This window comes from Mirounga angustirostris, unplaced genomic scaffold (assembly GCF_029215605.1).
Source record: "Mirounga angustirostris isolate CCGP_5_RB_7025 unplaced genomic scaffold, mMirAng1.0.hap1 SCAF_5, whole genome shotgun sequence".
Classification (NCBI taxonomy): Eukaryota; Metazoa; Chordata; class Mammalia; order Carnivora; family Phocidae; genus Mirounga; species Mirounga angustirostris.
Window position 1 is genome coordinate 75,977,957 of NW_026991713.1, and position 21,722 is coordinate 75,999,678.

The 21,722-nt window shown below is 40.5% G+C and overlaps 1 protein-coding gene across 2 annotated transcripts in view; it reads left to right on the top strand.

Annotated features, from left to right (window-relative positions):
- Positions 1-3,222: 3,222 nt before the first annotated feature.
- IPO8 (importin 8) overlaps positions 3,223-21,722 on the top strand; it is a 67,774-nt gene continuing 49,274 nt past the window's right edge. For both annotated transcript variants that reach the window (XM_054507130.2, XM_045873677.3), the window contains exons 1-4: positions 3,223-3,505; positions 9,226-9,307; positions 16,467-16,623; positions 20,313-20,471. In XM_054507130.2, coding sequence (XP_054363105.1) covers positions 3,422-3,505; positions 9,226-9,307; positions 16,467-16,623; positions 20,313-20,471 — 482 coding nt within the window. In that variant the 5' untranslated portion in view covers positions 3,223-3,421. The remainder of the gene's footprint in view (positions 3,506-9,225; positions 9,308-16,466; positions 16,624-20,312; positions 20,472-21,722) is intronic.

Here is a 21,722-nt window from a genome sequence, read left to right on the forward strand (position 1 = left end):
ATAGAATGTGAGCTTTTGGGATCGGCTTTTTTCACTTAGCTTAATTCTCTGAAGATTCATCCTGGTTGTTGAATGTATCATTCCTTTTTATTGCTCAGTAGTATGTATAGATGTACCAGTTTGCTTAACCACTGTTTTCCAGAGAGGTGGTATCATTTTAAACCCCTATCCATAATATATGAGTGATCCAGTTTCTCTGGTGTCACTATTTTTTTTTTGTCTTTTCTCTCTTTTTATGTTATTAAAATAACTGCATCAAGTCTCTCCCCACTCCAAACCATCTTCAGTGCTATCACAGTTCAGTTTTAGACATGTGCCTTAAAGGATTTGGGTACAGCCAGGTAGAAACACGGAAGGCATTTGGATGCATCTAGTTTAAGAAAGGAGATCTTGGTTAGAAGCAGTTTTCTATGTTGTCCCTGTTGAGTTGATGGTTAAAGTTATATAAGTGGACGAAATGACCAAAGCAGAACGGGTTGAAGAGAAAAAAAAGAGGGCAAAAGAGTCCTGAGAAGCACCAGTGTTTAAGACTTGGGTGATCAAGTGAGCAATCAAAATATTACAGATATAGGGCACCTGGGTGGCTCAGTCAGTTAAGCGTCTGCCTTCGGCTCAGGTCATGATCCCAGGGTCCTTAGATGAGCCCTGCATCAGGCTCCCTGCTCAGCAGGGAGTCTGCTTCTCCCTCTCCCTCTGTGTGTGCACGCTCTCGCTCTCAAATAAATAAATCTTTAAAAAATATTACAAGTATATTCTTTAAAACAAGAAAACATATTTTTAAAAAAGAAGAGCATGTAATACAGTGTCAGATACCAGAGAGAGACATTTTCAGATGAGAACTGAAAATGTCTCTTGCATTTGGTATCTAAAGGATCTAAAGGATTTTTGCTCAGCAGCTTCAGTGGGGGAAATGAGGGCAGAACCCTGGGGATAGCTGATTGAAGCATGAGTAGGAAGTAAAGAAGTAGAGACAAGGAATGAAGACCATTCTTTGGAATGAAAAGTGAAAGAGAACAATAATTAGCATTATTGGAGAAAGATTGTTTTTTAACTGGGGGAAATGTTTTTAGGCTGAGGTTGAATCAGTGGAGAGAAAGGGGTTGAAAATATAAGAAAAAGTTTTACAAAATTGTCAACTGTGAGCATGTAATTACTCAAGATTTATTTTACTTTTTTAAAAGATTTATTTGAGAGAGAGAGAGAACATGAACAGGGGGAGTGGAAGAGGGAGAAGCAGACTCCCTACTGAGCAGGGAGCTTGGAGGGGGTCAATCCAGGACCCTGGGATAATGACCTGAGCTGAAGGCAGACGCTTAAGTGACTGAGCCACCCAGGCGTCCCCTCAATATTTATTTTAATGAAAAATATATAGAAAAGGGAGATTTATTGAGCAAGGTCCCAGAAGAGATGGGAGAGAATTGGGTTCAGATTGGAGGTAAGGAGGTGAATAGGGGTAAGCAGAGATTAATTTCTGTTTGAGTGAGTTGAGCCTGATGGCTTTGCTCATCTTTGCAGGGCTCTATGAAACAGGGAGTTTGAGAAGAGTCTTGAGGGTTGGAACAGTTGCTGGGAAAATGGAAGATTGTTCTGATCAAAGAAGGAATAGGATTGTTGAGCCTAAGAAAAGAACACACATGGGGGCACCTGGGTGGCTCAGTCTGTTGGGCGTCTGCCTTCAGCTTGGGTTGTGATCCCAGGTTCCTGGGATGGAGTCCCACATCAGGCTCCTTGCAAACCAGGGAGCCTGCTTCTCCCTCTGCCTGCCGCTCCCCCTGCTGTGCTCTCTCTGACAAAAAAAAAAAAAAAAAGAAAGAAAAGAAAAGACACACATTTGTAGCGGTGTCGATTTGCATAGTGGGTCAAGGGTAGACTTAAGTTGAATTGGGCTGCGCCTGGGTGGCTCAGTCGTTAAGCTTCTGCCTTCGGCTCGGGTCATGATCCCGGGGTCCTGGAATCGAGCCCTGCATCAGGCTCTCTGCTCCGAGGGAAGCCTGCTTCTCCCTCTCCCACTCCCTCTGCTTGTGTTCCCTCTCTTGCTGTCTCTCTGTCAAATAAATAAATAAAATCTTTTAAAAAAAAGTTGAATTGGGAGTTCAATAGCAGAGAAGTATGTGTAGTAAGGAATGGGGAGACTAAGGAGAACTAAAAAAGTAATTGAGTTGGAAAACAGGTGAACAATTATTGAGGGAGAGAGAGATTGGAGGAATACGTCCTAATTTGAGAAGAGGATATTGGATATTCAGAGGTCAAGGAGCTTTAGATTATCATGAGGTCCAAAAAAGTGGGTTAATGAAATAGTGTGGAGATGAAAGCACTACGTTTCCTAAGACCCTGGAGTGCTAAGGAGTTTGAATAGTATCTTAAAATTGATGGGAAGTTATCAAGGAAGGGACATGACGGTATTAACCTTTAAGAAACATTACTCCGATGGCAGTGTGGAGAATGGACTAAAGAGGGGGAAAACTGGAAGCAGTTGAGAGACATTGGCAACCACTAAGCGATTGAATTTATTGGGCCAGATAAGGCCACAGTGTGTGGAAATTGTATAATCCTTCTTGCCTTTTCACTACTTTTCACATCTTTCAGAAACTCAGGCACATAGTTTCTCTGTTCTCTTTATTCTCACAATTACTCTGTAAATATTTGTACACTTGTCTCTTCTATCAGATTGTAAGTTCCTTCATAATAGCCTGCATCTCAGTCATCTTGTTATAATGTGGTACCTAAATAGCTCAGTACTCCGGTCCAAGAACGTATGTTTAACAAATGTTCAGTGAATGAATGAATGATGGCTCCCATAGACCAAGGGAACCCTGTTCTACTGTGGGCTAGATGATCTTAAGTTCCCAACAAGTCCGCCCTGGAACAAGTTCGGTTGTGATGCCCAGTTTCGTACTGACAAAAAGTGCTATTCCATCTATATATGCTTAATTAGGAAGTATCTGTTAAGAGACCCCGAGCCCGCTTGTTTCCTCCTCTGGGAAGCGGCGGAGGCTGTTTTCCGTAAGGCAGCATGGCGGCCGCCTGCCGGAGCTAGTGAGCGCTTTTCCCTCCCGGGAAGAAGTCAATTACTGTTTTCCGTACAGCAGCATGGGGGCCGCCTGCGGGAGCAGCCATAGCATCACGCCCTGGGGAAGAGGCCGCCGTAAAGGAAGCGCCGCTTCCTCTTCTCCCTTCTCCCGCCTCCCACCGGCTGTCGTAAAAGGGTGAATGGAGAGCGAGTTGTGGGGGGTAGAAAGGGAGGACAGGGGGCGCGGAGTCAGAGTGGCGCAGCAAGTGGCTGCAGGTGGCGACGGTGGCGGGGGGTGGGGAGTGAGGTAGTCCAGGGGTCGCGGAGGAGAAGGCTGAGAGGGTCAAAAGAAAAACTAAAGCTGCAGTCTGGCCTACTGGTCCGGGGGCCGCGGAGCCCCCACCCGGGGAGATGGACCTCAACCGGATCATCCAGGCGCTGAAGGGCACCATCGACCCGAAGCTGCGGATTGCAGCGGAGAATGAGCTCAACCAGGTGAGGAGCGGGCCTGTGGCGCCCCCCTGGCGCTCCCCGCGGGCTCGCCCGGCTCTCCCTCCTCTGCGCCCCTGATCTCCACCCCAACCGGGGCTCCAGACCCTGGAGCTCGTCTCGGCCCCGCCCGCCCCCCGCCCCCCGCCCCGGGGTCCGGCTTAGCGGCACTCCCCGGATCTTTTCTGAACAACTCGCGCACCTGTTGGCCACCTTTGCATCTTTTCGTGTCGTTTTCCTTCCCCAGTGCAGTTTGTTCAGTCCCCTTGATCCGCAGAAAGAGGCTTTGGAAAGCTTTGCTAGTGTTTGCAGGGTGTGATTCCCTAAGTACGCTGATTTAGGGACGAGGGTGGGAAAATGCACTTAAAATTCAAATCTGAGTTCAGCTTTTCTCCAGACCCAGCCTTTTTTAAGTGTTGCGCTGGGAAACCCTGCCCATCGCCTGCTTCTGTGGGGTTGGCAGGACTCTTTTGACACTGATTGGCAGAGTTGTGTCGGAGCGCTGGGAAATGCTGCCTGGAGAGTGCAGGGGAGGCAGTTTTCATCGTGGTACGATTTTTTAAAAGATAAGTCGAGTAATATGCGTCTGGAGGGATTTCTTTCTTTTTTTTTTTTTTAAAGATTTTATTTATTTATTTGAGAGAGAGAATGAGAGAGACAGAGAGCACATGAGAGGGGGGAGGGTCAGAGGGAGAAGCAGACTCCCTGCCGAGCAGGGAGCCCGATGCGGGACGCGATCCCGGGACTCCAGGATCATGACCTGAGCCGAAGGCAGTCGCTTAACCGACTGAGCCACCCAGGCGCCCTGGAGGGATTTCTTATAAGCGCTAAAATGTGTAAGACTTTCTTTTATCTTCCATCCTGTGTTCTTACTGGCCCTGACCTTGTTCCAGCGTTACCACCGACATTTCGAAATTGTAGTGATCCCAAAATTTAGCTCATGTTTTCCCTCCTCACCTGTAAGAATGAATGATAGACCTCTTAACTAAAAAGTACGAATTAAGGTCTACTCCCCAGGGTAGAGTGACAGCTGGTTGAGGTTGGGGCAATCCTTAAAATGTAAAGGAATAAACCTACATTAGTGGTTTTCAAAGTGTTGCCCAGGATGAGCAGCATCTACATCACCTGGAAATGGAAATTATTGGGCTTCACATTTAGAGAATCAGAAACTCTGGGGGTGGGTCCCAATTATGTTTTAATTAGCTAGCTAGGTGATTCTGTGCTTCCTGAAGTGTGAGAGCGGTTGTCTTAAGTAAAAGTTTCTGTGGGAGTTCACTAAGGTTTTCCCTAGTTGGAGTTGACTTTAAAGTGCAGCTGTGCATTTTAAATCTTTGAAATCCAGTGGGAAATCTGGATGGTGTTTGGAGTTAAGTGTGAATCAGAATCCCCAAGAGATAAAGGGAGAGTGAAAACACTGGAGAGAAGGTTGAATTAAACTGAAGCCTAAAGAGAATGTGTTGTTACCTCAAAAAGAAAAGGACTCTCACTCAGAATAGGGGAAAGTTAAAGTCAGTACCTGTCCCAGGCTTTGCAGAGCAGAGGTACTATATGGTGATTGGCTAGAAGAATAGTAATCCATGGGTTGGTTAGAAGGAACAAAGCAAGAGCTGAACTTGCATCTATTAGTATGAACAGGGGAGTTGGCCTGTTTGTGACCCCCTTCTTTTTACAATGAGGCCAGATGTTATTTTGATAGTGTCAGTAGGGATCATATCTTTGATATCATGTTATACCTTCCTGCCCCTGTTAGCCTGTCCTTGCTTTGTTTCTGATTCATCAGTGTCTAAGTGCAGTTGACTGTAGAGAAGGGGAGAAAGGTTGGTGGGAAAGCCTGCAGAACTAGAAGAGACACTTGGGACCCAATTCTACATTTTTCTTCATAGTATTTCAGTTCAAACCCATTTCATCCTCCCTTTGCCCTGCCCCATATCCACCCATTTCATCACAGACCATAATTTCCTCTGCAACTTCTAAAAGTAGCTTATCGCTATGCCACTCATTGAGCACTTATATTTTGTATATTTTGTGTTGTAATATGCTCTTACTAAGTATTTTTTTTTTTGAATGTCTGTAAGTAGGAGACAAGTATAAAGTCACATAACTGTATAGTAAAATACGGCTACAATGTTGGGTTTTGTATACTTATTGTAATATCCTGCTTTGTTGGACAAATGGGTGGGTAATCTACCATAAGTGATTAGGGTCCAGCTAGTTTATTTTAGTCTAGGTCCCCCCTCAGCAAATATGCTCTGCGTAGGAATTGGGGGCAGCTTCTGCAGTGTACTGATGATTTACCAATTGCCTTGTAGAAGAGTAGGCAGTTTCAAAACATAACAGCCTCTGTTCTGAAGGATAAATTCTTGCTTGGAGCTGTATTTTTCTCTAGCTGTTACTAGTGACTGGTTCCTTGATTGCTGTGTGTGATACTGTTTCTATGGGAAAATGCATTTTCATTTTTTCAAAAAAGATTTATTTGAGAGAGAGAGAGAGAGAGAGAGCTTGTGAGCACGGGGAGGGGCAAAGGGAGAGAGAGAGAAACTTGAGCAGACTGCACTGAGCCTGGAGCCCGACACGGGGCTTGATCTCATGACGCTGAGATCACAAGCTGAGCCGAAACCAAGAGTTGGATGCTTAACCAACTGAGGCACCCAGTGGTCCCCAGAGAATGCATTTTCAGTTTTATCTCAGGATATTAAGAATGCATCCTGTGCGCATTCCTCCTTGTCTCTAGGCCCAGCAGTCCCTTTAGCAGCTGCAAAGGGAAGTAGGAATAGGTAGCTATCTTGCTCCAGTAACTCATCCACAAAGGTATCTTCTTTTAATAAAGCATTCTCCACATGGCCTCAATAGGGAAATAAAAATAATTACTTTCATTGCTGAGCTTTGGAATCTCTGCTTTTCCATGCATCTGTTTATATCATTTTTATTGCCCTTTAAGCAAGATTGCTTATACGAATAACATATTTATTGAGTTCTAATGCAGACACTAATCCAAGACTCTGCTTTCACAGAGCTTGCATTCTAGTGGGGAATAGAGACGAGTAAATAATATCAGGTCATAAGTGCAATAGATAGTAAAGTCCCGGAGAGACAGCGTTGGAGTGTATAAATGGGGTGGTCATTCTCTGAAGAATGACATTGAGCAGAGACCTAGATGTTGTGAAAGAGTGAACAAGGTGAAGAACTGGGAGAGAAACAGAGGGAAGAGCAAGTCCAATAAAGGCCTTCAGTTTGGCATGTTGGAGCACTAGAAAAGGTAATGTAGTAGGAGCAGTGAGGCAGAGAATGGGAGACAGCAGGTCTTTGCTTTAAAATGAGTTCTTGTTGAATGCAGAATTATGCTAAGTAAACTTTATTTTCAGAAAACTTCACAGATAGAAAGTAAATATTGAGAAATGTCTTTTTTTTTCTTAGAAACTTGAACCCCAAGATGGAAAAAAATTGGATTAAATACTTGTGAGGAAAGTAGTATGAGACTTTATCTGAATTTACTCCTGGATGTTTTAGCTGGCCAAATTAACATAGTTTCAATCAAGGCTGAAAGGAGAAGACAAAAAGTTGCACAAGGTCATTGAAATGGCAGGCAGTTGCAAAAAGAGGAGTTCCAAAATGTGTACAAAGGCAACAGTGTTGAAATGAAAGCAGTCTCTACAATAACTGCTTTAAAATAGGTACCATTAATCTAAGTGTACAGGTTATTTTGTCCTTATGTGCAATAAGTATCTAAACTATAGAGATTAGAATTAAACTATAGATGCTTTAGTCTGTGATTCACTACAGGATCTTTCTGTAGCTCAGATGTTACAAACATGAGTTATTTTATAATTACACATAGAAGGTTAGAAGATTGGGCTAAATCTGTATTAATTTTGCCTCCTGTAAACTACTGTTAAAAGAAATCTGTTTTCTTAAAAATTACTTTAAAATGGTGGTTTCATTTTTAAATAAAAGAGAATTTACTTTATATACAACAGATTTAAGATTCTGAGCTTTATACAGGATGAAAAGAAGAACAATTATAAGATAATTCAAAAAAATTTTTTAAGATTTTATTTATTTGACAGAGGGAGAAACAGTGAGAGAGGGAACACAAGTAGGGGGAGTGGGAGAGGGAGAAGCAGGGTTCCTGCTGAGCAGGGAGCCTGATCCTGGGCTCGATCCCAGGACTCTGGGACCATGACCTGAGCCAAAGGCAGACGCTCAACGACTGAGCCACCCAGGCACCCCAATAATTCAAAATTTTATAGAAAGATTTGGAAAGCAAAATGTTCTTGGATGGAAGAGACCGACATTTTAAGATACCAATTTTCTCCAGATTTTGTAGTCACACAGTTTTCTTATTAATGCTATTATGAATAAATGAGTAGGAAAGGTGATAAATTAAAAAGTTGAGTGGTATGCATAAACCTAGTGGTATGTTGAAAAGGATGCCACTGTAGGTCCAGGCTTCTGGGAGAAGGGAAGCTGAACAGATTCTCTTCATCACTGTCGGCTTTAGCCTTACTGAGAATTTATGAGTCTTTTCTGGGAATGTCAGCAGGCAAGGCCAAGTATAAGCTCTGGGAATGTGGCAGAACGGTAACCTGGTCCAGGTACTAGACATTTAGAGGGAGTATTATCAGAAGGAACAGGCTGCTCTGTATTTTTTTTTTTTTTTTTTTACTTCTAAAGTCAGCATGTCCAAACTCAGGAGTAGGTCAAAGTAGAACCTGTGTGGGGGGGGAGCGACCCAGGCAGCAGGCACGTCAGCACAGGCTCATTTGGGTGTCAGGTTTAAAAGATGCTCCACTGGGCGCCTGGCTGACTCAGTTGGTTAAGCATCTGCCTTCGGCTCAGGTCATGATCCCAGGGTCCCAGCATCCAGCCCTGAGTTGGGCTCCTTGCTCAGCAGGGAGCCTGCTTCTCCCTCTACCTGCCACTCCCCCTGCTTGTCCTCTCTGTCTGACAAATAAATAAATAAAATCTTAAAAATAAAATAAAATAAAGGGTGCTCCACCAACAGAGGGCAGCTGGTGATGACAACTCTCAACACTGTCTTGTGAGGCACATTGTTCCAACCTGGACTGGTTCTTCTCCATAGCTCATGCACAGATAATTCACATTATCTTGTCTGTTTTCCTACATTGGATCTGCTGTTTTCTGTGGCCCGTGTTTTCCATGTTTCTGTTTGTCAAAAATACCATAAGCAAAATTAAAGTACAATAAGCTGGGAAGAAACACTTGCAATGTATAGGTCCAATAAAAGGTTAAGATTTTAAATCCATAAATAGCTCTTAGGATTTATTAAGAATGAAACAAATATTCTGTTCCAAAAAGGATAAAGGGAATAAGAAATTTGTAGAAGAAAACAAACAGCCAACAGGAAGGATAAATTTTAACTTAGCAGAAATGTAATTTAAAATATGAGTCAATTTTGAAGGAATGATAATGCTAAACCTTGTATTGGATAAATGGGTATATATTACTTTTGGGAGTGTAAATTGCTACACACTTTCTGGAGAGCATTTTGACAATATAAGTTAAAAAACAAAAATATTCATACCCCTTTATTCATCAATTTATTCCAGTTTTGATTTGAAGTATTTCAGTAATCTTATTTTTGCCTTGGAGAATTTCTCTCACTTTAAAAATTTTCCTTTTATTTGGATAGTAATGTATTCAGTAACAGTGCTAACAGTTATTCATTTATATTGGCCTATTTTATAAATACTTCTTTGTAATTTCAGTCCTACAAGATTATCAATTTTGCCCCCAGTTTACTTCGGATTATAGTGTCTGACCATGTGGAATTCCCAGTACGCCAGGCGGGTGAGTAAGTTTTTCATCCTTTGTAAAATTATTTATTTCTGTGATTTCTTTGAAAAATAGGAAGCACACATAAAGTATTGCTAATGGCTTAAAAACTCACTTTCTTTTTCCCTGGAAATTTAGAGGTAGATACTGAGCTCTTACATCTTCCCTAGCTTTTCCTCTCCTTCTCTCCTTTTCACCTACCAATTCCTTGCCTCTGTAACTTTGCCATTTCCCCCCTTAGCTTTCACAATTTCAACGGCTTAATCTCCCTAATTCTTTTTTTTTTTTAAAGATTTTATTTATTCATTTATTTGAGAGAGTGAGAGAGAGAGAGAGCACACGAGAAGGGGGAGGGTCAGAGGGAGAAGCAGACTCCCTGCTGAGCAGGGAGCCCGAAGCGGGACTGGATCCAGGGACTCCAGGATCACGACCCGAGCCGAAGGCAGTCGCTTAACCAACTGAGCCACCCAGGCTCCCTAATCTCCCTAATTCTTTATGATTCCTGGTGGCCCACCCTTTGTGTCCATAGATGAAGACCGTGAATTTATGTATGTGGATTTGAGCTCCATTCATAAGTCAGATCATGGAGGTAATATGTGCACAGATGTTCCTAAACACATGTTTGGGGAACAGGACTTTTATTTTAAACATGAGACTTACTTTCAAGTCTGTGGAACCTTATAGTTTCAGGATTTTGTGCCTTCCTCTTTTTGCCTTTTTTTTTTTTCTTTTTTTTAAAGATTTTATTTATTTATTTGACAGAGAGAGACACAGCGAGAGAGGGAACACAAGCAGGGGGAGTGGGAGAGGGAGAAGCAGGCTCCCCGCGGAGCAGGGAGCCCGATGCGGGGCTCGATCCCAGGACCCTGTGATCATGACCTGAGCCGAAGGCAGACGCTTAACGACTGAGCCACCCAGGCGCCCCTCTTTTTGCCTTTTTAATGAGCTGGTCATTAGAGCCCAAAAGGTAAAAAATGGAGAAAGTCTTGGAATGTCATGAGTCTGAAAAGATAGTAATTTGAAGATAAACGGAGTAAAATGACAAATGCTAATTTAAAAAGTAGATATTAAAAAAAATTTTTTTTTATTAGGTCACTTGATTTATATTCATTATAAATAATTTGGGCAATACAGAAAAATACAAAGATGAAAGTAAAAAAAATTACCCAATATTCATTGCTCAGAAATGGCCATCCTTAACATTCGGCGAACAATTAGTCTTTGCAGGTTCAGGTAGAAGGATAGATCAACAATTTTATACAGATAGGATTATACTCTACATGTTGATAAAAGTATTTAATTTTCCTTGAACATAAAAAGGTAAGGAATCATTAGCTTTGGGAAAATACTTGTAGCAATATGTATGATTCCCTTTGTTGTTAAGAAAAACTTATGGAAAAGCCTACATGTTGCAATTATTTGTTATTTTAATAAGGTTTATAAAACTTCTTGTTTTTTGAAACCGTAACTCTCAGTTGTTTAATCTTTGTTTTATGAAATAAGGCTGTTCTGAAATCACATTTTGCTAAATGGAACTATTTTATTTATATTACTTACTTATTTAAGATTTTATTTTTTTTGACAGAAACACAGGGAGAGAGGGAACACAAGCAGGGGGAGTGGGAGAGGGAGAAGCAGGCTTCCCACTGATCAGGGAGCCCGATGCGGTGCTCGATCCCAGGACCCTGGGATCATGACCTGAGCAGAAGGCAGATGCATAACGACTGATCAGTGCCACCCAGGTGCCCCATGGAAACTATTTTAATAATCTAAGTGTTTATAGGGCCATCGTGGAGGTCCTGTGAAGCTTTGGAGAAACAGTATTTTTAAATATTTTTATGTATTTTTAAGTATTTTTAAAGCAGTTTATTGATGTAATATGTCTTCTTTACATGACATATGAACATTATAAACACTCATTGGATTGCCCTTAATTACACCCTCAAAGATCGCTGCTATCAACTTTGGTGCAAGGTTCTCCAATTTCTTTTTTTCCCATAGATATGATGGTTTAAAATGTAAAGAAGATGTGGTCCATATATATAATGGAATATTACTGAGCCATCAGAAAGGATGAATACCCAACTTTTGCATCAACATGGATGGGACTGGAGGAGATTATGCTTAGTGAAATAAGTCAAGCAGAGAAAGTCAATTATCATATGGTTTCACTTATTTGTGGAACATAAGGAATAACATGGAGGACATTAGGAGAAGGAAGGGAAAAATGAAGGGGGGGAATAGGAGGGGGAGACGAACCATGAGGGACTATGGACTCTGAGAAACAAACTGAGGGTTTTAGAGAGGAGGGGGGTAGGGGGATGGGTTAGCCCGGTGATGGGTATTAAGGAGGACACGTACTGGCGCCTGGGTGGCTCAGTCGGTTAAGCGTCTGCCTTCAGCTCAGGTCATGATCCCAGGGTCCTGGGATCGAGCCCCATATCAGGCTCCCTCCTCAGCGGGAAGTCTGCTTCTCCCTCTCCTTCTGTGTGCTCGCCCTCACTCTCTCTCTCTCTCAAATAAACAAATAAATCTTTAAAAAAAAAAAAAAAGGACACGTACTGCATGGAGCACTGGTTGTTATACGCAAACAATGAATCATGGAACACTACATCAAAAACTAGTGATGTACTGTATGGTGACTAGCATAACATAATAATAATAAAAAAATATATACATTAAAAAATAGGAAAAAATATAACAGAAATCTATTTTTACTCCACATGGTGTTTTATAACTTTTTTCCCCCCCATTTCACCATATACCCTTGGGGGGTTGTTCCATATCAGTGTATATGCATATACATGTACTTTATAACAATTGTTCATTATTTCTTTGTACAGAACTACTTTAGTTTATTTAAACAATTTGATATTGATGGATATTTCCTTTATTGTTCCTTTTTGTTGTTGTTGATAGAAGCTAAGCTTTAAAGATTTTATTTTTATTTATTTGAGAGAGAGAATGAGAGACAGAGAGCATGAGAGGGAGGAGGGTCAGAGGGAGAAGCAGACTCCCTGCCGAGCAGGGAGCCCGATGCGGGACTCGATCCCAGGACTCCAGGATCATGACCTGAGCCGAAGGCAGTCGCTTAACCAACTGAGCCACCCAGGCGCCCCGATAGAGGCTAAGCTTTAATCAGAATCCTTGGAGGGGTGCCTGGGTGGCTCAGTCGTTGAGTGTCTGCCTTTGGCTCAGGTCATGATCCCAGGGTCCTGGGATCGAGCCCCACATTGGGCTCCCTGCTCAGCGGGAAGCCTGCTTCTCCCTCTCCCACTCCCCCTGCTTGTGTTCCCTCTCTCGCTATGTCTCTCACTGTCAAATGAATAAATAAAATCTTTAAAAAAAAAAATCAGAATCCTTGGACATTTTTCTCTGGATACTTGTAGGATGTTAATGATATTTAAATTTTGAATTTTGAATCTTCTCACCAAGTTGCTTTTACTTACTTTTTCTATCATAACTGCAATAATGCTGGGTTCCTCATATCCTCTATACAACTTTGAATCTTAATAACTTAGATAACTAAGTTTTGATATGAAATGTAAATAGCATTTATAGGTAGTTTTTCTTCATAATTTATGTAGATTTCAAATCTGTTCGTCACAGGACAGAGTTTATCTTGGTTAATTTTTTAATAGGACAGTTTTCTCTCTTAGAGCATCCATTTCATCATTGAATCTGAAATACACAGTATAAAATTCTACATTATATCTATCCTAAACTTCATAAATTTTTTGTCCTATTTAATCTATTATTAAAATACAAAGATGCCCCAAGAACCTTATGGTAACACGTAGACAGGTAATTTATCATTTTATCATGACATTTAAAAAAGAATGATATGATTTTTGCTTTAAAAAAAAGTCAGCCTGCATAAAACTGTAAAAAATTATGCTAATATTAAGTGGAAAGACATAGTTCTGCAGAATATTCAGTTCTTGATTTTTTGGCTTGTGGGCAATCTTAAAATATTCTTGCTACCATCAATCAAGCTCATTAGTGAATGTCCCTTATTACTTTACTGTGAAGAAATAGGAAAAAAATGTAATATTTTGATATTGGTAAGCAGAACAAAATAAATTTTGATGTCCTGTTTTCCTTTTGAGGTATTAAGAGTCATAATAGCATTATTAATATTACTATGTAATGTACAGAGAAAGGAGCCCATCTTAAATTTAGTACAGTTAGGATAAGAATCTCTCAGGTAACTTTGTTTCCAGTTTTTTACTCCTTGCCTGTGAGGAGACCCTCTAATATACATAAACCTAGTTTCAGAAATGTAGTTTCTTTAGTACATTTTGGAGTTGCTATGAGCAGAAAAGTAGTTTGGACTTGAAAGTGGTAGTTGAGGGGCACATGGCTGGCCCAGTCACTAAAATGTGTGACTCTTGATCTCAGGGTTATAAGTTTGAGCCCCACGTTGGGTGTGGAGATTACTTAAAAATAAAATCTTTTAAAAAAAGATTAAAAAGTAAATAAATAAAAGTGGTAGTTGAGGGTTGGGTGTTATATTAGACCTGATGAAGTCGTTGTTGGTGACTGATGTGGGGACCCTCATTTGAAAAATAGCATGGGTTCTGTTTTCTGTAAGTTGCTTGCTTTTTTTTTTTTTTAAGATTTTATTTATTATTTATTTGAGAGAGAGAGACTGAGAGAGAGAGAGAACATGAGAGGGGGGAGGGTCAGAGGGAGAAGCAGACTCCCTGCTGAGCAGGGAGCCCGATGCGGGACTCGATCCAGGGACTCCAGGATCATGACCTGAGCCGAAGGCAGCCGCCCAACCAACTGAGCCACCCAGGCGCCCAGTTGCTTGCTTTTTGTTCTTCTTTTTGTATATATTTCTAAAAGATGGATAGGGAGGGATATAAAAATTCAGCTTATAGCTAAGTTATTCACAAGTTATTCTTTAAGGTTAACCTCAGTGTTCTAGAATACAGAACGTAGAAAAAACTGGAAAGATGCCTCTGATCAGTCCAGAAGCATTACAAGAAACTCTTTCATTAAAACTCATGTGTCTTATATGTAGGAAGCTCCTTGGCTCTTACTCAGAATCTACTTAATTTTGTTTTGGATATAATTTACATACACTATTCGATTTCCTAGCCTTCAACAGATTAATAAGGGAGGGAGGGACTACCAAATTACAATGAAAACAATGAAACATCAACTCAGAAAGCACAGCATTGTGCTTCATTGAGTTCCCACTGGCATCCTTTCCCCTTTGAGGTTATGGGACCAACTGGCGTGTGTCGTTGTGAGTCTGGATCCATAGGGCTTAAGTGATGATTTGTTGTGCTTGAGAAGGAGAGAACTGTGTGTATGCTTTAGAAAGTTAATTTTAAACTTAAGATGCTTGGAGTGGTGGATTTTGCAGAAAAACAAAGTTTAATTATTTCCATATGACTGGATTAAGATGATATTTGTCTTTTGTTAGCTCTGGCAAATGGTTAGATAGATAACTTTAATTAAATGATGAAAGGGAGGTCTTTAGATTATTGATAGTTTGAATTATCTTTGGTGCTTTTTCTTCATTATTCTTAGCAATCCATGATTATCCATAAGAGAAATTAATATTCTTATTAACTTATTATATTAAGTTCAATTTTATTTTAACTAATTGAGGATTTATTTATTTTTTAAAAAAGATTTTATTGAGGGAGAGAGCGCATGTGTGAGAGTGCATAGTGGGGAGGGAGTGGGACAAGCAGACTCCTCAGTGCGGAGCCCAATGGGGGCTCAATCTCAGGACCCTGACTGAGCCACCCAGGTGCCTCTAATTGAGGATTTATTTTTATTTTTTTTTTAAGAACTTTTGAAAAATTTTATTTATTTACTAGAAAGAGAGAGAGAGAGAAAGAGTGTGCTCAAGTGGGGGGTGTACAGAGGGAGAGGGAGAAGCAGGCTCCTTGCCGAACATGGAGCCCCACATGGGGCTCCATCCCAGGTCCCTGAGACCATGGCCTGAGCCGAAGGCAGACACTCAACCGACTGAGCCACCCAGGAGCCCCAAGGATTTATTTTAACATATACAAATTAGTGTGCCTTTTTTGTAGGCCATCTTGTATGGTGCCCAATAATAAAAATATTTTTTAGTGGTAAAATTAATGGTATTTAATGACTGTATTATAAATAAGTCCATGATTTTACCATGTCTGTATCTTTGCTGTCTGAAAGTTGCTGTTTGTCAAGTTCATAATTTCACTACATTTCAGTTGTATTATAGCCAATGTAGAACATGTTGGTTTATTCTCTGTGTCATAATGCTTCTGTGAACCAATTTAGTTTTATGTAACATTGGGATGAAGGTGAGGTGGGGGAAGAAGGGAGAGGAGAAACTCAAGGGAAGAAAGTTAAAATGCTTTGCAGATCACATCTCTTCATCCTTACATATCATGTATATATAAGCATATGATGTTATAAGTATTTATATTCACTGTTCAGCTGCGATAGTTAGAAAGCTTCACCTTCCCTATCAAAACTCTATCTAAAGTATGTCAGCTTGTTTCTTTCGGAACCCTTTGGCTAACTGTTGGAGATGGGTAAACAGAATAGGAGCAACATTATTATGTATTTTGATAGAAATAAACAGGTAAGAAATTTCCTGAGATTTTACAAAGATATTTAAAGGTTGATGTCTTTTTCCCTATTCTTATATTTACAAGGGATAAATATTTCAGAAGGGTAAGGCAGAAATTAGGGATATTTCAAATGTGGTGGTATAGGATAGTGGCCAGTGAAAGAAAATAAACATGAAAAGCAGTATCACATGAGGGACGGTGGAATTTCACTTGTTGTGGACTCAGCTTTAGGCATTAGAAGCAGTATAATCTTTATGCTATGAAAATGCAGTTAGTTGAGTTTCATTTAGACTACCTTATATTTAGTCTAAGGTTATATACTTGATTACTGGGTCATTTTTTCTGTCCTGTAAACTCTGATGCTTGATTTAATGAAATGTTTTCTGCTTAGATTAGTTTTACTAGCTAAAGGGAAAGTTTAAATTCTTATACATTTTCCCTTCCCCAGTTGGCTATTTATAATTGTAAGATTTTCCCATTTTTGCTGAGTACCGTGTTTAGCAGTGAAGGGCTTAGCCTTTCACGCTCTGTAAAGCTGAATTAAAGCCATCTTTTCAATACTGCCACGCTAGCACTTTCTTTCTCTACCTTAGCTGCCATTTACTTGAAGAACATGGTGACACAGTATTGGCCTGACCGAGAACCTCCACCGGGAGAAGCAGTGTTTCCATTCAACATTCATGAAAATGATCGCCAGCAAATACGTGATAACATTGTGGAAGGAATAATTCGGTCTCCAGATTTAGTGAGGTACATTATACTATATATGATTAGTAGGAAGCGCAAAATGTTTGGATGGGAGAGGTTGGATTTAATCATCAGCCTCAAGTTTGTATTGCTGAAGAGGTAAAGTAATGAAGGTGGGCACTCAAAAAATATTGTTTTTTTTTATAAAATTTTTTTTTTTTTTAAGATTTTATTTATTTGCGAGAGAGAGAATGAGAGACAGAGAGCATGAGAGGGAGGAGGGTCAGAGGGAGAAGCAGACTCCCCGCCGAGCAGGGAGCCCAATGCGGGACTCGATCCCGGGACTTCAGGATCATGACCTGAGCCGAAGACAGTCGCTTAACCAACTGAGCCACCCAGGCGCCCAAAATCTTTATTTTTTTAAGTGTTTTATTTTTTAAGATTTTATTTATTTATTTGAGAGAGAGAGAGAGAAAGCATGAGAGGGAACACAAACGGGGAGTGGGAGAGGGAGAAGCAGACTCCCTGCCGAGCAGGGAGCCCGATGCGGGACTCGATCCCGGGACTCCAGGATCATGACCTGAGCCAAAGGCAGTCGCTTAACCAACTGAGCCACCCAGGCGCCCCCCAAAATACTGTTTTACTTATTTGTCTTTGCATTTGTAATTCTTTGCCTCAGAATATTTTGGAAAAGATTAGGTGCCCTAAGTTGCCAATAAAGACTTAAGGCAAAAATCAAACTTAACTAAAATTATATAAATCCCTGCTATATAAATAACCTATGTTCTTAGTTATGATCTCTTTACTTTTTACCATCTGCTTTTTTCCCCCCAGTACAGGGAAATTGACTCCTGGCAGTTTTAACCTACCACTTTTCTTTATACTTTACCTATCTTTTCATTCATTTTTTTATGAACTGAGTATCTTTTTCTTTGGAGAAGACATGATAGAGTAGGGATAAGCTAGAACACTGGCTCCGGTTTTTAAAATTCAGGTTAGATGCCGAAGGGCAGCACTGTCCAATAGACCTTTCTGTGATGCTGGAGATTTTCTGCATCCACCCTGTCCAGTGTTTAGCCACGTGACATACATGGCTATTGAGTACTGGAATGTGGCTACGGAAACTGAGGAACCGGATTTTTAATCTAATGTTGGTTAAAGTGTGCACATAACGGTAGCGGCTTTCCCCCTTACACCGCAGAGCTGCAGAGTCATAAACAGTTTGCAGTTTTATTTTTTTATTTTATTTTATTTTTTAAAGATTTTAGTTATTTGACAGAGAGAGAGACAGCGAGAGAGGGAGCACAAGCAGGGGGAGCGGGAGAGGGAGAAGCAGGCTTCCCGCGGAGCGGGGAGCCCCATGTGGGGCTCGATCCCAGGATCTGCAGTCATGACCTGAGCCGAAGGCAGATGCTTAACAGCTGAGCCACCCAGGAGCCCTAACAGTTTGTGGTTTTAAAATAGGAAACACAGATTCTTTTCCATGTGAGCTAGTAATTAGATTTCTGTTGAAAACGGAGGAGGGAAAGAGGTGAAACTGAGGTAGGGGAATGAAATTGTTTACCGCCAAGAGATGAGATATAACTTTATCCCTGAGTGTCTAACGTACATTATGTCATAAGCGGTAGGAATAGGGAAGAAAGTGTGAGGGGAACAGCGAGGAAGGAGAACAAACATTGAACTCCTCTTCGTGTAGTTCCTTTGTTAGTTAAGAGGAGAAAGGACATGTACTGGTGAAAGAAAATCCCCGTTGTTCTCGGTGGGTGCCCACGTGCCAGCCTGGCAATGGTTCCCCTCTGACACCATCGTGTGTCTGAGTCTTGTCCGAGTCTTTACACTTTCAGTTCTTTCTGAATCTTGTGATGCTCCTACAGTAACATATGGAAGGATGGCTGCTCAAAGCCATCCCTTTGCTTGCTTGGAATAAGAAGAGATTGGGAGGTCTCCTGAGGATGAAATTTGAAAAAAATGAGAAGTTTAAGTTTTATTGCACACAGATAGGACGGATTTATTGTTCAGGAACAACTGCTGGTGGTACAAGAGGAGACTTTTTATCATAATACAGTTGCTTCTTGTATGTCCTGAAGGCTTAATCGTAATCACTCTTGAAGAACTCTTCTCAAAGTTCATTTAAGAGTATGGCCAAGGAAATTTTTCAAATGGATTTGGTAACAGAAAGAAAAGGCATTATTTTGTGTGTTTCATTTCAGCGAATGCAAGTTATTAGCCAGCTGAACACACACCTTTTCTTTCTTTTTTTTTTTTTGGCATTATGGAATCCTGATTTAGCCAGGTTCACTTTCTAACCATTTGCAAACAGCCATATAAGGACATATTGATAGTTTGTGGAAGAGAAATTTTTTTCCTCATTTTTTTTTTCCCCAATCCCAATTACAGTAGGGATCCCATTGAGGAAATGGTTACTGACATAAATGTTATGAGATCACATCTTTTATTAACTTTGTGGTTTTATTAAAGAGAAGTCTCTGTGTTTTAGGTCTTTCTTACTGCTTTTTTTCTTTATTTCTTTACAAATAACTTAGCTTTCCTCTTCAAGAATTGCCAGCTAATACTTGTTTCTTATTCTAAAAGACAAACATTACTGTCTTAGGAAGCTTTGATAGGGGCAACATATTGTGTTGGCTCTTTACTGGTAATGGTTGGCTCAAGCTCATAGAGATGCTTCCCACTGTTGTATCAGCCTCCGTTTTACGTACTTTGACTATTCTTCGGCTAAGTTTTTCCAGTTGAAATGACACAATACTTTGTTTTGTTTCCCCCTTAGGAAATGATAACTAAAATACAAAAGGTAACTATGTGGGAAATTTTGCAGCACAGTGGTGTGTTCATTCTTTGTTCTTTTGGAAAAGTTTTAAATGAATTTTTATTTTTAAATTCTTTTTTCCCTCCAAGGCTGTATTTAGGATAATCCCGTTTCAAAGTTTTCATTCATTATAGGAAATGACCCATTCTTTTTTTTTTTTTAAAGATTTTATTTATTTATTTGAGACAGAGAGAATGAGAGAGAGAGAACACCTGAGAGGGGGGAGGGTCAGAGAATGAAGCAGACTCCCTGCTGAGCAGGGAGCCCGATGCGGGACTCGATCCAGGGACTCCAGGATCATGACCTGAGCCGAAGGCAGTCGCTTAACCGACTGAGCCACCCAGGCGCCCTATTTATTCATTTATTTGAGAGAGTGAGAGAGAGAGAGAGCACATGAGAGGGGGGAGGGTCAGAGGGAGAAGCAGACTCCCCGCTGAGCAGGGAGCCCGATGCGGGACTCGATCCAGGGACTCCAGGATCATGACCTGAGCCGAAGGCAGTCGCTTAACCAACTGAGCCACTCAGACGCCCCCCCCCTTTAAATTTTATTTTATTTATTTGAAAGAGAGAGAATGAGAGAGCATGAGAGGGGGGAGGGTCAGAGGGAGAAGCAGACTCCCTGCCGAGCAGGGAGCCCGATGCGGGACTTGATCCCGGGACTCCAGGATCATGACCTGAGCCGAAGGCAGTCGCTTAACCAACTGAGCCACCCAGGCGCCCGACCCATTCTTTTTATTTTCAGTAAGTGGAGCTACTGAGGAGGTTTTTCTTTATAGGAGTGTTCTTTTTTTCCCCCTGCCCGAGATATGTAACTATATAATACAGGTAAATAGAGGCTAGAGTGCTTTTGTGTAAATATTAGAGGTGTTTGAAATCTGATATTTATAACCACTTAGATTTTGGACTTTTTTTCCCCCCCACCTTACAGAGTCCAGTTAACAATGTGTCTCCGTGCCATCATTAAATATGATTTCCCTGGTCACTGGCCAGCAGTAGTCGACAAGATAGACTATTACTTGCAATCACAGAGCAGTGGAAGCTGGCTTGGCAGTTTATTGTGTCTGTATCAACTGGTGAAGACATATGAGTAAGTTGATTTCTATTGGCTGAAGATACCAGCCTTGTGTTACTTAGAATTAAATTGCATAGAGAGGTCTGCTGTATGGGTGTTCTGCAAAATCAGGTTAGTTTGGGAAATGTTGGGTTAAGCACGTCAAACATGTTTATTTACTATAGTTATTCAGAGAACCTTTAATCTGCTAAAGTACATTGCTAATCTCTAAGGCAGTGATAAGATATGCAGTGTTTCTTGAATTTATTTGCCAGTTTCAGAGGCCCATTTATTAACAGCTTTCCTTGGAAACTCATATAGAGGTACCTTAATATTTAAGTTCTTCAAGTGAGCACATTATTAAGTAAACCAAACATTTAACTTTTTGGATGCAGGGTAGAAAATGTTAAAGTTTCCTTGCTAGCGATGTTCTTTTCCATGAAAGTTGCTCGGGAGGTAGGAGACTAGTGAGCGTCACATTTAATAGCATTGCTTTCTGGTTTCTAGGAGGGTTGCTCCTTATGCATGCAGTCTTGTAGTTTTCCTTTTAAAAAACGAGTTAGTTCAGACTCTGTAGAGTTTTTAGAAGATATTTGAGACTTGGAGCAATTGAAGTAATCTAAGAGCACCTAAGTTTGCAAACTATTTTTAACATTTCAATTTAGCATATTATAAGAAGAAATTTTTTCCCTACATTATTTGTTATATGATAGGAATGTCTATTTATTTTTTTAATTTTTTAAAATTTATTATTTAAAAAAAATTTTTTTTTTAAGATTTTATTTATTTGCGAGAGAGAGAATGAGAGGCAGAGAGCATGAGGAGGGTTAGAGGGAGAAGCAGACTCCCTGCTGAGCAGGAAGCCCGATGCGGGACTCGATCCCGGAACTCCAGGATCATGACCTAAGCCGAAGGCTGTCGCTTAACCAACTGAGCCACCCAGGCGCCCAGGAATGTCTATTTAAACAAGCATATCAACTTGTGTTTTATAGGAAGAATTGTGGTATGATGAAAATTAATTTAAGTAGTAGAAAAAAATCACTTAGGAAATTTGCAAACTAGTCTAGAATTCTTTGAAATCAATTTAACCCTTTCTAGAAAGATTTTAGATTTCTCTGCCTAAAGGAGGGATGTGCTTTTTCAGTTTCTTTCAAGTTTATTCTGACAATCCAAACAGAAAATGTAAGCCACTGTTTTTGGAATGTTTTTGTTTCGTTAGCTGTATCTAGTTTAAAAAAATTTTTTTTTCATTCATTATTTATAGTTCTTTTGTAGGGGGAGAAATTA